General features: G+C 39.6%; 1 protein-coding gene across 3 annotated transcripts in view; it reads left to right on the forward strand.

Annotated features, from left to right (window-relative positions):
* nek10 (NIMA-related kinase 10) overlaps positions 1–7,322 on the forward strand; it is a 103,424-nt gene extending 96,102 nt beyond the window's left edge. For all 3 annotated transcript variants that reach the window (XM_073024523.1, XM_073024524.1, XM_073024526.1), the window contains 4 exons: positions 194–302; positions 957–1,009; positions 2,723–2,784; positions 5,912–7,322. In XM_073024523.1, coding sequence (XP_072880624.1) covers positions 194–302; positions 957–1,009; positions 2,723–2,784; positions 5,912–5,963 — 276 coding nt within the window. In that variant the 3' untranslated portion in view covers positions 5,964–7,322. The remainder of the gene's footprint in view (positions 1–193; positions 303–956; positions 1,010–2,722; positions 2,785–5,911) is intronic.
* The last annotated feature ends 7,016 nt before the right edge of the window (positions 7,323–14,338 follow it).

The following is a 14,338-nucleotide window of genomic DNA, read 5'->3' on the forward strand; positions in this document are numbered from 1 at the left end:
AGTGAATTTCTAAATACTATTGAAGTATTGCAGAAAAATAACTTTTAATAAGTAGTATTTTTAGTTACCTTGTATTTTTTTTTCAATTGACCATTTTTTCATGCCATTCTGGGATTTTACAGAAATACTTGGTTATCAAAATCACATCATAAGCAGATTTCATGAACTTTCTAAAAATATTTTGTAATGACAGCTTCTTCAAGGATCCCCTGAACTTATTGAACTGAACATTGTGACAGCAGATTGCAATTTAATGCATCAAATGTCCAGGGAGAGTGCAGCATTCCCTGGAGATAGAGCAGGTAACAATCATTAATCAACTCTTCCCCTAACCCACAAAACATAACGAGAAGAGTAATTGCAGTGTATTCCGAGGATTGTGTATGTGGCAATGGTAGAAAAATAGTTATTGTGGTGGATAGGAGACCATCAAGTGGGTTTGTTTTTAATGTCGTGGGAGCTGCACTTATCCGAGCAAGCCCATGTCTTTGGTAGCAAAGTTACCTCAAAAATGTAGCATCCATCATTAACAACCCACACCACCCAGGACATGCTCTCTGCTTATTACTACCATCAGAGAGGAGGTCCAGGAACCCGAAGACAGACGCTCAATGCTTTAGGAACGGCTTCTTCACTTCCACCATCAGATTCCTGAACAGACAATGAACTAACCTATGAACACAACCTCACTATTTTAGATCTCCTTTTGCACTACTTATTTAATTTAATTTGTTATACATTTCTTATTGTAAATTAGTTTTTTATGTATTGCACTGTATTGCTGCCACAAAACAACACATTTCATGAAACTTCCAGTGCCTTGTTTGTTACAATTTTACCTCTAACTTAACATCTGGTGCGTGTTAGTTAATTGCACACTAGTTATATTACTCTCTGTATTTACTTGCTGGTCCATCATGTTAGTATCATTGTTCTTCCTTCCAATCTGACTCCAGTGAACACCTACAGCTATGAATATGAAGAGGGAATAACCTATGAACAGATGCAGGTCAGTGTTTCACCAGTTACATGTTTAACTATGTTTAACTTTAATGACATTTAAACATGTAGCATGTTTGAAAGTAGTGAGACCACATCCAGTTTTGCTTTTTATATTTAAAGATGCAGCTTGGTAATATGTCCTTCCAGCTCAACAAGCACAGACAACCCAGTTACATGCATATGGCCCAATTAAACTACTATCCTGTATGTCTTTGGATTGGTGGGGGGGAACGTATAAACTCCTTATAGTCAGCAGTGGGAATCAAACCCAGGTCACTACACTTAAATAGAGTTAGGCTAACCACTATACTACCACGCCTAATGTTTTGATAGATAAATATGATCCATTACCATATTGGATTCTATCCTGTACACATGGGGTCATGAAATCAGTCACTGTTCCGTTAATCAGTAGAAAGAATCTTTATTTGACATGTACATCGAAATATACAATGAAATGTGTGGCTTGTGTCAAATAAAGTCAGCGAGGATTGTGCTGGGGGCAGCCTGCAAGTGTTGCCTTGCTTCCAACAGCAACATAGCCTGGCCACAACTTACCAGCTCCAACTCTGGAGTGTGGGATGACACCAGAGTACCTGGAGGAAACACACACAGTCACAGGGAGAACATACAGATTCCTTACAGTGATAGGAATCCCACTCCAGTTGATGAAACGACTGCTCTAACCACTACATTATCATGCCAACCTTAAGCAAAAACTATTTTGCTAATATTTACTTCTAGTATTTGAAAGGTAAGGAATTAAATTGCTTGCTGACATTTTTTAAAGGTGGGGGGAGGGGAGGGAGAAACACAAGGTGACAGGTGAAACCAGGACGGGGATGGGTGAAGTAAAAATATGGAAAGTTGATTGGTGAAAGAAATACAGGGTTGGAGATGAGGGAATCTAATAGGAGAGGACAGAAGGCCATGGAAGAAAGAAAAGGGGGGTAGGAGGAACACCAGAGGGAGGTAATGGGCAGGCAAGGAAATAAGATGAGAGAGGGAAAAGGGATGGGGAATGATGAAGGAGAGGGTGGGGGTATTGGTGGAACTTCGAGAAAGCGATGTTCATACCATCAGGTTGGAGGCTACCCAGACGGATTACGAAGTGTTGTTCCTCCAACCTGAGTGTGGCCTCATTGCAACAATAGGGGAGGCCATGGACTGACATATTGGAAAGGGAATGGGAAGTGAAATTAAAATGGGTGGCCACTGGGAGATCCCGCTTCTTCTGGCAGATGGAGCGTAGGTGCTCAGCGAAGCGGTCTCCCAATCTACATTGGGTCTCACCAATATTCAGGAGGTCACACCGGGAGCACCAGATACAGTAAATTACCCCAACAGACTCACAGATGAGTGTCACCATACCTCTGTTGTCTGCCAGACGAAGTGGCATCTCCCAGTGGCCACCCATTTTATTTCCTCTCCTATTAGATTCCCCTTTCTCTAGCCCTGTATCTCTTTCACCAATCAACTTCCCAGCTCTTCTCACCCCTCCCCTCCCAGTTTCACCTATCACGTTGTGTCACTCCCTCCCCCCACCTTTTAAATCTACTCCTTATCTTTTTTCCCAGTCCTGCTGAAACATCGTCTGTACTCTTTTCCATTGATGCTGCCTGACCTGCTGAGCTCCTCCAGCATTTTGTGTGTGTTGCTTGGATTTCCAGCATCTGCAGATTTTCTCGTTTGCTAACATTTTTGTTTGTTTCACGTATAGATGATAATCGAAGAAGTTCTTATTGAAAATGGTTATTATGACATCCTTAACACTGTTAACAGGTGAGTTTTTACACCAGCAGAAATACTTCTAACACTCAAGAACAAACAGCTTTGGGTCAGCTACAGGTTAAAAATATCCCACTTTGACTGGATACACTTCAAATGAACTTATTTCCAGTTAGACTTGAGCTGAGTGTCCAGACAGATCATTAGATATTTTATGGAGGCATGCTGCCTCAGACTTGTAATTTGTACAAATTTGTGTTTGCAATTTTGGCTGATTATTTCCTAGCTGGGTTTGCCCAGTGCTGGGAGGCAAGGACTAGCACAGGAGAGATAGGTGACAATCCAATAATGTCTGCAGGTACAGAAAGCAGATCCCCATACACATCAAAGTCAATTCATTGTCAAAGTACATACGTCACCATATTCTACCTTGTGATTCATTTCCTGCAGGCATTTACAGCAAAATAATGAAACAAGATAGAATTTTTGAAAACTATAGTAAAATAAAGACTGACAAAAGACCAAAGTGCAAAATAAATTTTTAAAAACAATTAAATAGAGCTGAGAATATGTGTTGTAGAGTCCTTGAAAGTGAGTCTAGGTTGTGGAATCAGTTCAGAGTTGTGGTGAGTGGATTTATCCACGCTGGTTCAGGAGCCTGATGATTGAAGGGTAATAACTTTTCCTGAACCTGGTGGTGTGGGTCCTAAGGCTCCTGTACCTCCTTCCTGATGGTAATAGTGATAACAGAGCATGGCCTGGATGGTGGAGGTCCTTGATGCAGACATAACATTTACCAATGGCCACACAGTCACTGCTTCTGCTGCTTTGTGATACAAAGAGTCCACATGTACAATCGCAACTACCTTCAACTCTCCCACAATCACACTTTATACTGCAACCCTGCAATTACACATCCACCTCCAGCCCTGTTCCCCTCACAGTGATGACCCACACCTTCACCCCCACCATGATCCACTCCTGCTTCGATCACCAAAGACCAGCGCCATATCACCACCCAGAAATCCACTCTCCTCAAAATTCATGATTTAGATTCATCCTTCACTTATCAGGGAGGATCAAGTCTATGCTCTTAGAAAATGTCTGGATTCAGATCAGGACAACCCTTGTCCTGGCGTCACTGTGTGGAACTGGCACTACCTATCCTGCAGCACTCACAACAATAGCTGGGTTCAGGACAGGCCCCATCCTTGTACCTGAGAAGACTATAATCCTAATTATGCTCTCTCCCTTCCTGATAGACAAATTATCATCACCCATCTGCTACCTGTACCAAAATGGGAAAATCCGGATTTCCCATAGAATTCCAAACAGTTTATTGTACCATCATAGTGCAAGAATGATCAATTTTCTTTTTCATGTTATACAATGGAAGAGTTTCATCTCTACTACATATTGATCATTTAGAGCCACAGTGGTTAAAGAGACAATGAACATGATAGGTAAAGTCAGCTTCAGGATCCCAACTCTGTGCTCAGTCGGTTGTACAAAACCACAAACTCCACTTCTCTTTTCACATCTGTCACTGGACTTGCTGAGCGCTCCTAGAGCTCGAGCAACTCAACAAGTCAGACAGCATCTATGGCCAAGGCTCATTAGGTTGACAGTTTACTCATTTCCATAGATGCTGCCTGACCAGCTGAGTTCTTCCAGTATTTTAAGATTTGAAGTTTAAAGTTCAAAGCAAATTCATTATCAAAGTACATATACATCACAATTACAACCCTGAGTTTCATTTTCTTGTGGGCGTAATCAATAATAGAATCAATAAAAGATCACTTTATTTGTCACATGTACATCAAAACATAGAGTGAAATGTGTCATTTGAAACAAATCAAATCAGAGAGGATTGTGCTGGGGGCAATCCACAGTGTCACCATCTTTCCAATACCAACGTAGCCTGCGACAACCCACTACCCCGAACCATACGTCTTTGGAATGTGGGAGAGAACTGGAGTACATGGTGGAAGCACACCTGGTCTTGGGGAGAATGTACAAACCCCTGACCGACAATAACTGGAATTGAACTTCAATCAGCATTACACTAACCACTAAGCTATCATGCTACCCCTGCTTCCTCCACTTCCCCTGGCAGGATGTTCCAGGTAAACGCCACACCCTGTATGGGGAGGAAAGCATGCTTCATAAATCTCTTTTAAACTTTCCCCATGACCTTAAGTCTCTGCCCTCTGGTATTTAACATTTACACTCTGGGACATAGATGCTGACCATCGATCTTATCAATGCCTCTTATAATTTTATAAACTCAAGAGATTTTGCAGATACTGGCGATCCAGAGTAACACATGCAAAATGCTGGAGGAACTTGGCAAGTCAAGAGCATCTATGGAGAGGAATAAACTGTTGATTCAGTTCAAGAACTTTCATCAGATGAAACATCGACTGTTAATTTTATATAATTAGTTTATTTGTCTCCTCAGACATAGAGGATAAAGAAATTTGGAATATTCCCTCAATCCTTGCTCATTTTTATTGCTGCATTCTACCTGGATGCATAACAGCTTGGTACAGCAGCTGTTCTGCCCGTGACATGAAGAAACTGCAATAGTTCTGGACCCAGTCAGCTTAATCAAATACTCCATCCACCCCAAACATTCTCTCTTTTCCCCCCTCCCATCAAGCAGAAGATACAAAAGCCTGAAAGCACAGATCACAAGTCTCAAAGACAGCTTCTGTTACTAAACTTGAATGGAACTCTTCTACAATAAAATGGACTCTTGGTCTCACAATTATCTTGCACTTTATCATTTACCTGCACAACACTTTCTCTGTAGCTTTCACCCTTTATTCTGCATTGCTATTGTTTTACCCTGTTCTAGCTCAATGCTCTGTGTAATGATTTGATCTGTACAAGCAGTATTCAAGACAAGCTTTTCACTCTATTTCAGTACATGTGATAATAATAAGCCAATATCAATACCTTAGCCCTATCAATGTCATTGATTCCCAGGTACATCACAAAAATTCTATCTTTCAACTTCTTCTCCAATTTCTCGAGCTCCAAGGCAAAATACTTAACCCTGACATGGTATGGGCAACAGAATCTTCAGCACTCACCCCAATAGTTACTTTATAATATTTGATTTTCTTGTTAGTGTTAGGCCCTCAAATACAGTAACGTTTAAAAATTTGTTTTCTAGAAATCACACTTACCCATGGACATTCAAGAACTATTTGCCTTCCCGAAGATAGTCTACCTTTCAATCTTTACAGCAACTTGCCGGGAGAAGTAAGCTGGAACTGCCTTCACACAGATGCATATTGAAGAATTTGAATCTGGCAACTTTTGGAGAGAGAGAGAGAGAGAGAGAGACACACACACACACACACACACACACACACGGAGCAAATCGATGAATACACATCCTTAAAATGTTTTGTTATTCTTGGGATATATCATTAATTGAGAATAATGAGCAAACCAATATTAAGGAACCACCTCCCCCTCTCCCCACCCCTAACTTCCCAACAGATTCCAGGAAGGGTTTATTCTGTTCACTTTATGTATTGATGTAAATAGCAGAGCGAAGATTGAAGTTGATTTCAGGTGTGCATGTAGTCCATAGTATAATTTTCCTTATCCCATTTAGAGTATGAATTAGTTTGTCATTTCTTCATGAAAATGCAAATGAAATTGGTTTATTTAACTGAGTTCTTAAACATTTGCCATGGCAAATGGAAAACACTGACGATTAAGAAATGTAGTTGTAGGTATGTCTCAGATAAGCATGACTGTCACATCTACCTGCTGTTACTGTATATGAATTGATAACGCAGATTCCATATAGAAAATGTGTTTTATAGATTAGCAAATGGATTATCTAATAAACTATTAGGTTCGATTTTATGAGACTGGTTATCATATTTTAGTAATGGACAAAATCTGGTAAATGTTCAGTTTAATATTCATAAGTGTATGTTTTGTGTGAACTTATTGGAGAAGTGAGAACTGATGGAGGAAAGGTGACATGTAGAGTTACGTCTTCACCTGCAGAAAGCAGAAACACAAATGATCTGATTTTCAGTTGTAGTAGAATTAGGGGATAATGACTGTAGAATTAGAAGATAAGATTTTGATGATCTTGATCTGAAAACAATTGCAGTTTTCCATTGTGAACAGATGTCCTTGTGTTATGAGGGAATCAAAGGCATTCTGAAGTTCTTTCAATGAAATATGCAAAGCTATTAATGAATCTGGTAAAGATTAATTACTGAATGTTTGTGACACACATTCCTTGTCAACAATTTTTAAAATATTGCTTAATGCAGAAAAAATGATGATATTTATTTTTCTAATTGCAACAGTTAACCACTTAGTAGTACATTTTGTCTGGTTTCTGTGTTATTGAAATCTTCCACCTACAGCTCACACAAAAAGCTGAAAGAACCCAGCAGGCAGCATATCAGTCAACATTATGGGCTGAGGACTGTTTATTCCTCTCCATCGATACTACCTAACCTGCTAAGTTCCTCCAGCATTGAGTGAGTGAGTGAGTGAGTGAGTGAGTGAGTGAGTGAGTGAGTGAGTGAGTGAGTGAGTGAGTGAGTGAGTGAGTGGTGTGTGTGTGTGTGTGTGTGTGTGTGTGTGTGTGTGTGTGTGTGTGTGTGTGTGTGTGTGTGTGTGTGTGTGTGTGTGTGTGTGTCTTCCTCTGAAATTCCAGCAACGGCAGAAACTTGTATTTGTTTGCTACAGAGCATGAAGAATAAATAGTTCTGGAATATAGAAGCTTCAAACTTTTCTTCAAAAGGTGAAAATTCTAGGGATGGTGCAATCTGAAGTGAAATGGTCAAATTACTCAGCTGCCCAGGCAATATTGGTGGAGAGAAAGAAGTTAAGAGTTCAGTGGCCTTTTAACAGAACTGCTTCTGCTAAATGAGTTAGTAGGTTAATTGGTCACATGGGTTGGTACACCAACCATAAGAAACTGTTACTGTACTGTATCTCTAAATAAAAAAGATTACGACCTGAAACATTGACTTCTTCACACTCTCCACACTTGGTACTTTACATTTCTTCATAACCATTCCACTCAAGTGTTCAACTAGAGGTAGATATTTGGGTGAATGAGGCTGTTTTCATGATTTTTGAGTCATATTCTACCTATTGTAGTTTATATAATTTAGGTGGCAAAAGCTGATTCAAATGCAACACAGGCCATGCCTTCACCTGTAGTAAGTAGCTATAGGTAGTGATATTCTTTTCTGATTTAGTGTAACTAACAGACTTAAAAACTCAGATGTCAAAGTCTTCAGCTTTTAAATATTTTGCTGCTGATTTATGAAAATGAATATTTGAACTTGCATAATGTGCACTAATGTTTCTGAATATTAATTAGTAATAGCTGCTCAGACAAATTTTATTAAAGCTGTACCTCATTGTGAATGGACCAGTATTATAAGCGCACTTGGAATTCTCATAGCTTCCCAGACTGGTGATCTTTGCATAAAGACCCATCGTCATTTAGTTGCCACTAATTCATCAAAATCTAACAGCTCCAGGGATTTGGTAGTCCATATTAAAAAAATGTTACACAGGCACAAAATTTACAAGTAACTAAAAACCCCTCAAAGTGTCACATTTATTATAATGTTGATTGATTGTGAAAGAATAATGGTGTGGTTTTGCATTTAGAAAGATCTTTAAAAGGAAATAAATATATCATCTGTACTGCACAAATTGAGTGAATAAGTGTATTTAATATAGTTTCTGTTCTTGTTTGCAAACTGGACAGCAAAATGTTAAGATATATTTAGAAATGTTTTATTTTTGTAACTCTTAAAGTTCTCTATTTGCATTGAATAGGTAAAATAAAATACATACTGAAGAAATCCAATTTGCCTCAGCTTTTATTCTTTTCAAGACAATAACTAAGTATTAAACAAGTATTTAGTTTTACCATTTTCCATTTCAAGAAGACTAGAATATTAAAGCAAGGATGTAATGTTGAGACTTCATAAAGCACTGTTGAGGCATCACTTGGAGTATCGTGAGCAGTCTTGGGCCATTTATCTTAGAAAGGATGTGCTGAAACTGCAGAGGGTTCAATTGGAGGTTCACAAAAATGATTCCAGGATTGAATGGCTAGTCATATGAAGAGCATCTAATGGCTCTAGCCTTGTATTCACTGGAATTCAGAAGAATGAGGGGGTGACATCATTGAAACTTAACAAATGGTGAAAGGCCTTGATAGAGTGGATGAGGAGTGAATGAGAGGATGTTTCCTATAGTGGGAGAGTCTAAGACCAGAGGGCACAGCCTCAGAATAGAGGGGTGTCCCTTTAGAAAGGAGATGGAGGATTTTTTAGCCAGAGAGTGGTGAATCTGTGGGATTCTTTGCTACAGGCAGCTGTGGAGGCCAAGTCTTTATGTATGTTTAAGGAAGAGGCTGATAGATTCTTGATTGGTCAGGGCATGAAGGGAGAAGCCAAGAGATTGGGGCTGAGAGAAAAATTGGATCAGCCATGATGAAATATTAGAGCAGACGACGGGCCAAATGAAAGAATTATGCTCCTTTATTTTATGGTCTTAAATATTTTTAAAATTTATAATTTTTATTATGTATTGTAGTGTACTACTGCCACAAAACAAAAAAATTTCACAACATATACTAGTGATATTAAACCTGATTCTGATTCTGTTGGTAAACTTGTTATTCAGCATGTTTAATGTAAAGTTAAGGGTGTTGTGATTTATATCATTTGATTCTCAGCATCACACAGCAGGGAAATAGATTCTTCATCCCAACTCATCCATATAGACTGTATTGCCCAGTGAGTTAATTTCATTTGTCTGCATTTGGCCCATAGCCCACTAAAGCTCTCCTATCGAGATGGCTTTTAAATGCTGTTCATCTGCCCACCTTCACCACCATCTCTGATAGCTCATTTTAAATGCTCACCACCTTTTGTATGAAGAAGCTGCCCTTGATTTCCCTTTTAAATCTCTCACCCCTGATCTTAAACCTACACACTCAATCTTAATATCTCTCTATGAGATCAGCCCCCCATCCTCCTGCATTCCAGGGAATAAAGTCTTTATCTAAGCAGCCTCCTTGTAACCTAGGCCCCCAAGTCCAGACAACATCTTAGTACATCTTCACTGCACTCTGCATTCTATGTGGTATGTAGAAGGATGTGTGATATAAAGTGTGGAGGAACAGAGGAATATCTTGTGGTCCACATCCATACACCTATAATCATTATGTCACATAATCAGTTACATTTGTACATTATATTACATTTGTAGGTTACATGGTCAGCACAACATTGCGGGCCGAAGAGCCTGTAATGTGCTGTAGATTGCTGTGATTCTATGATGTACCGTTTTCATTGCCTCAATGCATTGATGTGATTAAAAGAACTATATGGATGGTATGTAAGATGAATTTTACATGGTACCTCAGTACATGTGACAATATAGTAAACTAATGAACCAATATGAATCACAGAATTGGCAACCTTACTGCTTACACTCAGGTGAGATAGGAAGGATGTGGGAAGCATTGGAAAGGGTACAGAGGAGATTTACTAGGATGCTGCCTGGTTTAGAGAGTATGCATTATGGTCAGAGATTAAGGGAGCTAGGGCTTTACTCTTTGGAGAGAAGGAAGATGAGAGGAGACATGATAGAGGTATACAAGATTTTAAGAGGAACAGATAGAGTGGACAGCCAACACCTCTTCCCCAGGGCACCACTGCTCAGTACAAGAGGACATGGCTTTCAGGTAAGGAGTGGGAAGTTCAAGGGGGATATCAGAGGAAGGTCTCATGTTTTCCAGAGGTTTGAATTTTAAACATAAGGATTTGACCTGAAATAATTGTTTCTCACTGCTACCATCAGGAAGGAAGTGCAGGAACCTCAGGACTCACACCACCAGGTTTAGGAACAGTTATAACCCCTCAACCATCAGGGTTAACCACTCACTCCAAAACTGAACTGTACCCATAACCTATGGACTCATTTTTAATAACTCTTCATCTCATGTTCTTGATATTTATTGCTTATTTATTTATTTATTATTATTTTTGTATTTGCAGAATGTCTTTTGCACATTGTTGTGAGTGGTCTTTCATTGATTTTATTGTGTTTCTTTGTATTTACCATGAATGCCTACATGAAGATGAATCTTAGGATAGTATATGATGACACATATGCTCTTGGATAATAAATTTACTTTGAACTTGATCTCACTTCCTGATTCCCAAAGGTTTGAATTAGACCTTAAAGATTTGACTTCAAATAATAAAAATGGTTTGTCTACGAATAAATGAACCTTTGAACTTTGTGCTGTGACAATGGTATAGAGATCTGTTCCTCCACAAACCATCAGAAAACTAATTCACCACTTATCCTTCAGTATTACATATCTGACAAGCTAGTTCTATTCAATATCCAAAATATAACAGACTACAGGATCAACTGATTCATTGACTTTAGTAAAAGAATCTGTTTTCACTGATTTAAAATCGATTTATTCACAATGAGGAGCTTCACCCCATTATTAAAAATGATTCATGGATAAACCGATTTTCATTCAGATATTAATAAAGTGGCTCCAGTTTACCATTCTTAGGATTCATTAACAATGAACTTATATAAAAGAAAAAAGTTACATTCCAACATGTCCATAAGACATAGGAACAGAACTGGGCCATTCAGCCCTTCTTTTTTAAATGGACGTCCTTCTGTTCTGAGGCTGTGTCCCCTGGTTCTAGATTCCCCTCCTATAGGAAACACGCTCACTGTCCTTTCCATATCCTCTCTATCCAGGCCATTCAATATTCAATAGGTTTCAATGAGATTCCCCCCCCCCCCCCATTCTTCTAAACTCTAGCAAGTACAAACCCAGAGTCATCAAGCAGCCCCCGTATGTACACCCTTCCATTCCTCCAATCATTCTTGTGAAGCTCCTCTCCAATGCCAGCACATCTTCGATAAGGGGCCCAAACTGTTCACAATACTCCAAGTGCAGTCTGACTTGAAAACTAATCTGGGAAATTATAGGCCGGTAAGTTTATCATTGGTAGTAGGTAAATTATTGGAAGGAGTACTAAGAGATAGGATCTATAAGTATTTGGATAGACAGGGACTTATTAGGGAGAGTCAACATGGCTTTGTGCATGGTAGGTCATGTTTAACAAATCTATTAGAGTTTTTCAAGGAGGTTACCAGGAAAGTGGATGAAGGGAAGGCAGTGGATGTTGTCTACATGAACTTCAGTAAGGCCTTTGACAAGGTTCTGCATGAGAGGTTAGTTAGGAAGATTCAGTCGCTAGGTATACATGGTGAGGTAGTAAATTGGATTAGACATCGGCTCAATGGGAGAGGCCAGAGAGTGGTAGTGGAGGATTGCTTCTCTGAGTGGAGGCCTGTGACTAGTGGTGTGCCACAGGGATCAGTGCTGGGTCCATTGTTATTTGTCGTCTATATCAATGATCTGGATGATAATGTGGTAAATTGGATCAGCAAATTTGCTGATGATACAAAGATTGGAGGTGTAGTGGATAGTGAGGAAGGTTTTCAAAGTTTGCAGAGGGATTTGGACCAGCTGAAAAAATGGGCTGAAGAATGGCAGATGGAGTTTAATACAGACAAGTGTGAGGTATTGCACTTTGGAAGGACAAACCAAGGTAGAACATACAAGGTAAATGGTAGGGCACTGAGGAGTGCAGTAGAACAGATGGATCTGGGAATACAGATACAAAATTCCCTAAAAGTGGCGTCACAGGTAGATAGGGTCGTAAAGAGCATTTGGTACATTGGCCTTTATAAATCAAAGCATTGAATGTAGTAGTGTAGGCCTCCGTTAGTCTCGATAGACCATGGATTTGCACCTTGGAAAGTTTCCAGGGCGCAAGCCTGGGCAAGGATTTTTTTTTAATGGAAGACCAGCAGCTGCCCAAGCTGCAAGTCTCCCCTCTCCACACCACCAATGTTGTCCAAGGGAAGAGCATTAGATTGAGTATAAGAGTTGGAATGTTATGGTGAGGTTGTATAAGGCATTGGTGAGGCCGAATTTGGAGTATTGTGTGCAGTTTTGGTCACCAAATTACAGGAAGGATATTAATAAGGTTGAAAGAGTGCAGGGAAGGTTTACAATGATGTTGCCGGGACTTAAGAAACTGAGTTGTAGAGAAAGGTTGAATAGGTTAGGACTTTATTCCCTGGAGCGTAGAAGAATGATGGGAGATTTGATAGAAGTATATAAAATTATGATGGGTATAGATAGAGTGAATGCAAGCAGGCTTTTTCCGCTGAGGCTAGGGGAGAAAAAAACCAGAGGACATGGGTTAAGGGTGAAGGGGGAAAAGTTTAAAGGGAACATTGTGGGGGGGGCTTCTTCACACAGAGAGTGGTGGGAGTGTGGAATGAGCTGCCAGATGAAGTGGTAAATGCGGGCTCACTTTTAACAATTAAGAAAAACTTGGACAGGTACATGGATGAGAGGGGTATGGAGGGATATGGTCCAGGTGCAGGTCAGTGGGACTAGGCAGAAAATTGGTTCGGCACAGCCAAGAAGGGCCAAAGGTCTGTTTCTGTGCTGTAATATTCTATGGTTCTATGACTAATGTCTTAAAAAGCCTCATCATTACATCCTCACATTTATATTCTTGTCCTCTTGAAATAATACACTGATAACTGAAGAGATTTTGTCTATGGTCATGAGAACAAACCATTTGGTAAAGCCACATAATATCAAATCAAATTTGTGCCTGTTTTCCCACCAAACCATGGGATCAAGTCAAACTTCTAACTCTAAAGTTTTTTTTTCCAGTCTCTCTGCACCTCTGATATTTGAAACTTCTCCCCATTTAGATAATAGTCTGCACTATTGCCACCTCATTCTCTCTGCTATACATACATTGCCCTCACTCCTATTACCCTTTGACTATAGTGTGTACCACTGCAACAGAAATATAGGCATTCCACCTGCCTGTTTCTCACAAAGTCACACACTATTCTGTTTAGATAATTTAAAAGATTTATTTATTCAAGAGATTTGGCAAATACCGGAAATCTTGAGCAACAAATACAAAGTGCTAGAGAAACTCAGGTTAGGCAGCAGCTATGGAGGGAAGAAACAGTCAATATTTCAGGCTGAGACCTTTCATCAGGACTGAAAGACATAGCAGGACAGTCCCGATGAAGGATTTTGGACAAATCGTTGACTGTTTATTCCTCTCCATAGGTGCAGTCTGACTTACTGAGTTCCTCCAGCATTTTGTGTGTGTCACATACCATTCTGATTTGGAAACCTGCCATTCATCATTGCTGGGTCTAAACCCTTGAGCTCTCTATCAGAAAACGTCATGGGAATATCTTCAACAGGAGGACTACAACTGTTTTAAGTGGTATCTACCACTGCTTTCTCAAATGCTGGAAATCTTAAGGATCTCAGCAGGTCAGGCTGCATCTATGGAGGGGAATAAACAGTTGATTATTTTGGGCTGAGACCGTCCATCAGGACTGGAGAGGATGTAAGATGGTGACGGGAGGGAAAGTTTCGTGTCATATAAGGCAGTGATAATAAACCTGATTCTGATTCATGAATGAAGTTGTATGTTGA

This window comes from Hemitrygon akajei, chromosome 20 (assembly GCF_048418815.1).
Source record: "Hemitrygon akajei chromosome 20, sHemAka1.3, whole genome shotgun sequence".
Taxonomy (NCBI): Eukaryota; Metazoa; Chordata; class Chondrichthyes; order Myliobatiformes; family Dasyatidae; genus Hemitrygon; species Hemitrygon akajei.